At 33.6% G+C, this 9,358-nt stretch overlaps 2 protein-coding genes across 2 annotated transcripts; both read left to right on the forward strand.

The window, feature by feature from the left end:
- On the forward strand, positions 1-1,032 carry LOC148197753 (uncharacterized). Its single transcript, XM_088115626.1, has one exon. It carries the CDS (start codon positions 1-3, stop codon positions 1,030-1,032), a length of 1,032 nt encoding a protein of 343 aa, XP_087971752.1.
- A 7,785-nt stretch (positions 1,033-8,817) lies between these two features.
- On the forward strand, positions 8,818-9,358 carry LOC148197754 (uncharacterized). The gene is made up of 2 exons (XM_088091562.1): positions 8,818-8,892; positions 8,971-9,358. The coding sequence occupies exons 1-2, from the start codon at positions 8,890-8,892 to the stop codon at positions 9,346-9,348; spliced, it is 381 nt and encodes a 126-aa protein (XP_087947688.1). The 5' UTR covers positions 8,818-8,889; the 3' UTR covers positions 9,349-9,358.

The raw sequence follows: 9,358 nt of genomic DNA on the forward strand, positions 1-9,358 counted from the left end.
ATGAAAAAAGGATACAAAGAAGAAGTTGATGCTCAAGTTGCTGAATTCTTTTACACCAGTGCCATTCCTTTCAATGTAATTAGAAATCCAGCATTTGCAAAGATGTGTGAAATGATTGGTAAGTATGGAGTTGGATACAAACCACCATCTTATCATGATATTAGAGAGAAGCTCTTGAAACAAGCTGTGAAGAAAACAGATGCAAATCTTGAGGAATATAAGGAGGAGTGGAAGAAAACTGGATGTACAATTATGTCTGATGGTTGGACGGATAGAAAAAGACGTTCTATTTGCAACTTCTTGGTGAATAGTCCTAGAGGGACGATTTTTCTTTATTCACTTGACACTTCAAACATTTCAAAAACAGCTGATAAAGTTTTCAAAATGTTGGATGATGTTGTCGAGTTTGTTGGAGAAGAAAATGTTGTTCAAGTTGTCACTGATAATGCTGCAAATTTCAAGGCAGCCGGAGAGTTGTTGATGCAAAAGAGGGAAAAATTGTATTGGACTCCATGTGCAGTACATTGCATTGATTTGATATTCGAAGATTTTGAAAAAAATTTGAAGGTCCATGAATTGACCATTAAGAAGGGAAGAAAAATTACAACTTACATTTATGGGAGATCAATGTTGATTTCCTTATTGAAAAAGTTTACTAAAGGTAGAGACCTTATAAGACCGGGTGTGACTAGATTTGCCACAACTTATTTAACTCTTGCTTGTCTTCATGAATTGAAGGCATCGTTGTTGACCATGTTCATCTCTGAGGAATGGAAGACAAGCAAGTTTGGAACTTCACAAGAGGGGAGAAAAGTAGCACATGTAGTATTAGATAGCCGATTTTGGAAGAATGTCTCTATATACTTGAAAGCTGCTGCCCCTCTCATGGTTGTCTTAAGATTAGTGGACTTAGATGTAAAACCTGCAATGGGTTTCATTTATGAAGAGATGGACTGTTACAAATTGTTGAATTTCATAATGCTAGAGGCCTGTTTGGAATGGAAGATGCAAAAGAGTGTAGGAAAGAGTTAAATCCTGGGGAATGGTGGGACATGTTTGGTGATGGATGTAAGACCCATGAAAAAGAAAATATTTATAGTAGTAAATTTTAGTATTTTATTAGTAATAATAATTTTAATGGATAGAAAAATGTAAATTTTGGATATAAAATTTTAGTAATTTTAGAAGGAGAGGTTCAAATTTTTGGTAACTTATTTAGTAAATTTTTTTAAATTGAATAGTAAAAAGTAAATAGTAAATAGTAAAAAGTGAATAGTAAAAATAAATTTTCAGCATTAGGATTCCTTAGCATGGAAGAAATTAGGATTTCTTAATATGGAAGAAACTAGGATCAGATTTGGTGAGTAAATGATTAAAATATTATTTTTAAATAATATTAAAATAATAAATAATATTAAAATATTAATGAATAGTAAATTTTTTTTTTACTATAAATAGCCATGGGAGGGAAGGGTATTTTGCACCAAGAGAAGAGAAATCAAGTGAGAGAAAGTTAGAGAGAAATTTTTAGTTGCAAGAAGGGTAGAGGTTCTGAAAGGTTTCGGAGAAATAAATTCAGAGCAAGAGACGTCTGGAATAGAGGTAGGGGAGCTAACCTTTTTATGCTTTTATAATATGATTTAGTATTGTTTTATTACTATTCATGTCTTGAAATTCTGTGTGAATACTGTTAATGCTTACTGTATGTTTATCTATGTTGAAATTCGGTGTAAATATTATATGTTGTTGTTTTGAATCTGTAAATAAGAAATTTGTTAAAAACTAGTTGAGGAACACTTTGGCTAAGGAAAGACTTGGTACTTAAGTTGTCCATTGTGACGCACCTCTCTTTCCTGGAAGTCTACTCGACAAGTTTTTAACTTAAATCCTATTGAACAGATTTTGTATTGTTAAATTATTGTGCAATATATCTGGTTGGAATGGAAATGTCTGATGAATTCATGTTATTGTGGTAGATATGGAATTATGAATTATAATTGTGATGATTGCATTTTATTATATTGAATTTGAATTTATGCATCTGAACATGTATGAGTATTACGGGGAGATGTCGTAAGGGTATAATATGAGTTGAGGAATGTGAGTATGGTATGAGTCTCGCGGAGAGATTCTGTAATGTTATGGTATGTGTATGAGGATTGTGGTGAGATTTCGTAATGAGTTAAGGAATGTGAGCATGGTATGAGTTTCGTGGAGAGATTCAGTAATGTTATGGTATTTATGTATATGTTGATGTTGAGGGTCCCGTAGTTGGAGGTTATCCTGATACTCTAATAATCATTCAGTCTCAAGTAGAGAATGATGAATTATGTGGTGAGAGGGGCAGGAGGTCCTGGTCTATGTGCCGGTTTAGGACATAGTGAGGGGACTAACCTTGTGAATGGTATGGAGGGCAGGATGTCCTGGTCTATGTGCCGGTTTTGGACATAGTGAGGGGACTAAGAATGACATCACAAGTGCGGAACCTCCCGTTGACCGCTCATCAACATATCGTTGGGATAAGTGTCTATTGAGTATTGTGGAATGAGTGTCTATTGGGTATTGTGGTGTCTATTGGGTATTGTGAGACGAGTATCTAATAGGAATTGTGGTATGAGGGTGTCGAACATAATTATTATATGATGTTTATATCAAGGTAATTATATATGTTTTATAAATGATTTGTTGCATGTTAGCTCACCCTACTTGTTTGTGTTTGTTTTGTTTGGGTATGTGCGATGATCGTATAATTCGTTATACGGGAGCAGATGAAGGAATGTCGTCTGATCCAGTGCCAATGAAGAGAGAGACAGAAGAATAAGTTAGAAGAATTCGAATTATATTTATGAGTTTATAGTTGAAATTTGAGTTTAAAACATGTCTAGACATATATTAATTATGAATTTATAAGTGTGAGATTACGGGATATTACCGTAAATGTAATGTTACAATATATAAATTATGAATTATCCAGCGTGAGTTATTGGGATGTTACATTAATGGTATCAGAGCAGTTCGTCCTTAGGATGACCTCTGTGTTGTGGGTCTTCCGTGTCTTCTCTATGAAGAATTGAGTCTAAATGGTATAATTTACCATTTCCTCCAAATCTAGATAGTAAAGTATTGTGTCTAACTACCATGACTTTTACCATAGATGATTTTTCTTTCTTAATTCTGAGGGTTTGAAGAAAGATATTACAATTAGTTAAAGCCTTCGAAAATAGGGAGATATAATACCAGAGTTTAGGTTTCAAAGGATGAGTGAAGATGTTAGTGTTTAGAAGTAATGTTTTAGGAAGTTTTCGAGAACAAAATGAAGAGGTGAGATATCTTACGTTACACAAGAAGAGTTGAGTTCAAAGGCTAGAATAAAGAGAGCTTTGGGAAAGCATTAGTGTAACAAGGTTAAAGGAATCAATCATGTTCTGTATATCAGTGGTGTGAGGAGTGAAATTATCCTACGAACTCATTATAAAACGTAATAACAATAATTCTCTGTGTGAACAGAGAAATAACCCGCACCCAACCCAACCGTGAAACATGTAATATACTTAGCTTGGCAAGGGTTTGGGGAGTGAACTCATCTAGTTTTTAGTATGTGTACCGAATGAGAAAATTGAAATTAATTACTAGGGAATTACGATGCGTATATGTTTATGAATTATAAATTAATTAAGTAAATGAAGTCAATCTTTTGCTACTGGTTTTCACATGATATTATCTTTTATTATTAGTTTATGTGAAATTTACATATATTATGTCTAGTATACGACTGCTCATGATTTCATAATTCATATGATGAACATATACTGCTTGTTATTATTTTATGGTATAGCGATTCGTGGTTGTTTTGAGTGAACTTCAAATTTATAAACATGTTTGATGCATTCTCAACTATTATTTGTCATTTACTTGTGTAATTTATAATTTTAGGGTATAGGATTACGAGTTATAAGGCTAAAGTAATTCTGGATAGTGTACTAAATTATATTAGAATAGGTCTTAAAATTTTAAGTGTAGATACCAGTTAAGTGAATTAAGTAATAACTACCATTGCAAATTAAATCGACTAAGACACATATAAAGATAATAAGAAGATGTTTAGACTAAATGAATCAAGGAAAAACATAAGATAATATTAATTTCATTATGAAAAAAAAAATCATTAACTAGAATATAAAACAAAGCAGATAAAGATCACAGTACATAAATAAAAATAAAATGTTCAAGTGTCGGCCACAAGTGACCGTTAAGAGTACAGTCCATAAAAATATAATAAATAAATAAAAATAGTCTCCTTAAGGAAACTATTGATCGGCAAACAACAATCTCAAAGAAAGCTCTGTGGAAGGGACTTTGATACGAAACGGCATGGGTTGAGTAACTTTCTCTTCTTCTTTATATATAGCGGGGATGGGAAAGAGATCTAGGAGCCTTGGAGCCTGTGGAATTACCCATGAAAGATCTCTGGTGGTGCAAAAATAATAGTAGTTAGGGATAAATAAAATAAAATAAAAAAAAAAAAAAAAAAAAAACTAAAAATATAAAACTTTAAAATGGAAAGTGGTTACTGGGTGGTGATCTTAGGGTAAGCTCCGTCGAGGGAGCTCTGGTACGGAATGCAGGAGGCATGGGTGGAGGGATTTGTCGTTCATCTCTTTCGTCGTCGATGATGATCGGAATGGGGAACAGATCCAGCAGCTTCGGTGCCCTCATAACTACCCAATCGGTTTCTCCAAAAAAAAATTAAAAAAATAAATAAATAAATAAATAATTGTGTCAAAAGAAGGGAGAGAGAGAAAAAAAAAATTAAAAAGACAGGGATGAAGTTAGGGTCTTACCATACATGTATCGCGGCAGCAAAGAAAAGATAGTGTCGGTAGGGTCCAATTCCGCCTGCCAACGTCTTACTCTATTCCCATGGTTGTTAAACCAGCACTGGACATTGTACTCCCCCGCTTCTCCGAATGCCCTGAGTCGAGCAGCGATCTCAAAAATCTGAGCTCGACTTGGGTGGGAGACTCCGTAATCGTAAATGTTTGTCATTATCCTGATTTGGTCGTGTGTCGGACGCCACCTTGGGCAAGTCTGTCTCTCCATCTCCATTCCCTTCTCATTTATTTCTCTTCTATAATTTGTCTAAATAAATAATAATAAAAAAAAAATAAAAAAAAACAAACCATAAATAACAAAAATACTATGTTCATAGTCTAATGTCTTCTTCCATTCTGTTTCTTTTAAGCTAATTTTGTTCTTTGTATTGGGTCTTTCGAGTCTTATTGTCCAGTTTGTGATCTGTTTCATGGACCTCGCAAAGGTTCCTAAACGGATCTAAGTCCATATTGTCCATGTCCAGTTCATACAAATAAAATCTTCTGTCCATATTGTCCATGTCCAGTTCATACAAATAAAATTCTCTTTTAAGTTTTCTGTTTTTATGGGGTACGTGGCGTTGTTCTACCCGATTGTCTCTACCATACCTTCAAACGAAGGGAGATTAACGTCTGGTTTCCAGCCTATATACCCCTTAGTTTAAGACAGTGTGTTATTATTTTTAAGTTAATAAAAAGGGAACAAAGAAAAAGAAGAAGAAAGCAAATAAAGGAGGCAGGAAAGGAAGAGGACAAATAATACTGAAAAAAAAAAATGAAAGCAAATGAAAGCTTAAAAGAAAAACTGGAAAGCGTAAGGGAACGAAGAAAACAACATGAAGGCAGAAAGAACAACAAACGGAAAATTTAAAGGGAATAAGGAAAGGGAAACACGAAAAAGTTTAAAGGAAAGAGGGGAAGAAAAGGAGAGAAAGCATAAAGAAGAGCGGAAAAGCTTAAAGAGAAGGAAGGAAAGGAAAAACATCAAAGAAGGAAAGAAAGAAGGAAAAAGGACTTACCCGGAGAAGAAGGGCTTACAGAAGCTCGTCGGAGGACTCGGACGCCTTCGAAGGCACGCAGGGACAGAAGCTCCTCGCAGATCTAGACACTCAAGATAGAGAGAGAAAGGGAGAGCAAGAGAGAGAGAGTGATCAGACTGAAATGTCGGCCGACACGGAGGAGCGCTCGATTTATAGCCAAAGCTTTCAACTGTAACCACAGTTTCGGTCGTTGCCACCGTCTGTTGTCACAGTACTGGTCATCCTTCTTTCAAAAAAAAAAAAAAATTATAGGTTAGAGTACAAAGTTGGAATTATAGGTTAGAGTACAAAGTTTCAATATACTAAATTTATATTGAAATTATAGGTTAGAGTACAAAGTTGGAAGTTGGTAAATTGAAAGTTTTGAGCTATAAGTGATGATTTGGCATAAGTGGTTAGGTTACATAAATCTGGTATGGAAGTTAATGGTTGATTATTTTTGTTTTGTATTTAGGTGATGAGATTTTAAATTAAAAAGTTTTTGTAAAAGGAGGAGATTTTGGGTCTATTATTAAGTCAATTATGACTTAGGAATGTCAGTAGGTAGAAGTCATATGTTGATTTTAGGAGAAAACCGTTAGAGTAATATCTTCTTGTTAGTAAGTTCAACCATGGGAGAAGCTCTTCGCATGAGGAAATTTCTCTTAAGCACATTAGTCAACATTAATTTAGTTTTAATGTTACTTAACTGAGAAAGTATCTACCTGATCCTTCACACATTTTAGAAATAGAAGATATTCAAATCCGAGAAGATCTCTCAGTGGAAGTACAACCTGTTTCTATAAGAGACAAAGGAACTTAGAAAAAAAAAATTATCAATTTAGTCAGGGTAGTTTGGGATAGGAGAACACGTGACTCTACATGGGAGTTAGAAGAAGAAATGAAGCAATTATACCCTCAACTATTTTCTTGATGTATTGAATTTTCGAGGACGAAAATTTTTGTTGTTGGGGAGAATGTAAGACCCATGAAAAAGAAAATATTTATAGTAGTAAATTTTAGTATTTTATTAGTAATAATAATTTTAATGGATAGAAAAATGTAAATTTTGGATATAAAATTTTAGTAATTTCAGAAGGAGAGGTTCAAATTTTTGGTAACTTATTTAGTAAATTTTTTTAAATTGAATAGTAAAAAGTAAATAGTAAATAGTAAAAAGTGGATAGTAAAAATAAATTTTCAGCATTAGGATTCCTTAGCATGGAAGAAATTAGGATTTCTTAATATGGAAGAAACTAGGATCAGATTTGGTGAGTAAATGATTAAAATATTATTTTTAAATAATATTAAAATAATAAATAATATTAAAATATTAATGAATAGTAAATTTTTTTTTTACTATAAATAGCCATGGGAGGGAAGGGTATTTTGCACCAAGAGAAGAGAAATCAAGTGAGAGAAAGTTAGAGAGAAATTTTTAGTTGCAAGAAGGGTAGAGGTTCTGAAAGGTTTCGGAGAAATAAATTCAGAGCAAGAGACGTCTGGAATAGAGGTAGGGGAGCTAACCTTTTTATGCTTTTATAATATGATTTAGTATTGTTTTATTACTATTCATGTCTTGAAATTCTGTGTGAATACTGTTAATGCTTACTGTATGTTTATCTATGTTGAAATTCGGTGTAAATATTATATGTTGTTGTTTTGAATCTGTAAATAAGAAATTTGTTAAAAACTAGTTGAGGAACACTTTGGCTAAGGAAAGACTTGGTACTTAAGTTGTCCATTGTGACGCACCTCTCTTTCCTGGAAGTCTACTCGACAAGTTTTTAACTTAAATCCTATTGAACAGATTTTGTACTGTTAAATTATTGTGCAATATATCTGGTTGGAATGGAAATGTCTGATGAATTCATGTTATTGTGGTAGATATGGAATTATGAATTATAATTGTGATGATTGCATTTTATTATATTGAATTTGAATTTATGCATCTGAACATGTATGAGTATTACGGGGAGATGTCGTAAGGGTATAATATGAGTTGAGGAATGTGAGTATGGTATGAGTCTCGCGGAGAGATTCTGTAATGTTATGGTATGTGTATGAGGATTGTGGTGAGATTTCGTAATGAGTTAAGGAATGTGAGCATGGTATGAGTTTCGTGGAGAGATTCAGTAATGTTATGGTATTTATGTATATGTTGATGTTGAGGGTCCCGTAGTTGGAGGTTATCCTGATACTCTAATAATCATTCAGTCTCAAGTAGAGAATGATGAATTATGTGGTGAGAGGGGCAGGAGGTCCTGGTCTATGTGCCGGTTTAGGACATAGTGAGGGGACTAACCTTGTGAATGGTATGGAGGGCAGGATGTCCTGGTCTATGTGCCGGTTTTGGACATAGTGAGGGGACTAAGAATGACATCACAAGTGCGGAACCTCCCGTTGACCGCTCATCAACATATCGTTGGGATAAGTGTCTATTGAGTATTGTGGAATGAGTGTCTATTGGGTATTGTGGTGTCTATTGGGTATTGTGAGACGAGTATCTAATAGGAATTGTGGTATGAGGGTGTCGAACATAATTATTATATGATGTTTATATCAAGGTAATTATATATGTTTTATAAATGATTTGTTGCATGTTAGCTCACCCTACTTGTTTGTGTTTGTTTTGTTTGGGTATGTGCGATGATCGTATAATTCGTTATACGGGAGCAGATGAAGGAATGTCGTCTGATCCAGTGCCAATGAAGAGAGAGACAGAAGAATAAGTTAGAAGAATTCGAATTATATTTATGAGTTTATAGTTGAAATTTGAGTTTAAAACATGTGTAGACATATATTAATTATGAATTTATAAGTGTGAGATTACGGGATATTACCGTAAATGTAATGTTACAATATATAAATTATGAATTATCCAGCGTGAGTTATTGGGATGTTACAATGGAACTCCAGAGTTGAAAAGATTTGCTATTCGAACTCTAAGCTTGACTTGTAGTTCTTCTGGATGTGAGCGTAATTGGAGTTCATTTGAAATGGTAATTTAAATTATTTTTAATTTATAAATTCCTTTATTATGTTTATATCTTCACTAAAAATATTATCTTTCATTTTAGGTTCATACAAAGAGAAGGAATCGTTTACATCAAAAAAAGATGAATGATTTAGTTTATGTGATGTATAACTCCAAGCTGAAAAGTAGACAGATTCGAAAAACTATAGCTCTTCCATTTGATGACATAGAATCAGATGATGAATGGATAGCTGAAGAGACAGATGATGTTGTTGAGATTGATCAAGTTGAAGGTGAAAATGATAGTGAAAATGTTCACTTAGATGGAGCAACAACAGATCCTGTTTTAGATGCTCTTGATCTTGATAACATAACATTTGAGAACAATGAGGATGCACAAGCACAACATTCATTAGAGGAAGAGTTAGATGATGATGATGATGGAGATGATGATGCCATTATTAGAGGATTAGAGGATTAGGCATAGAGAC

This window comes from Vigna umbellata, chromosome 5 (genome assembly GCF_029865625.1).
Source record: "Vigna umbellata cultivar VRB3 chromosome 5, Vumbellata_1.0, whole genome shotgun sequence".
In the NCBI taxonomy this organism is placed as follows: Eukaryota; Viridiplantae; Streptophyta; class Magnoliopsida; order Fabales; family Fabaceae; genus Vigna; species Vigna umbellata.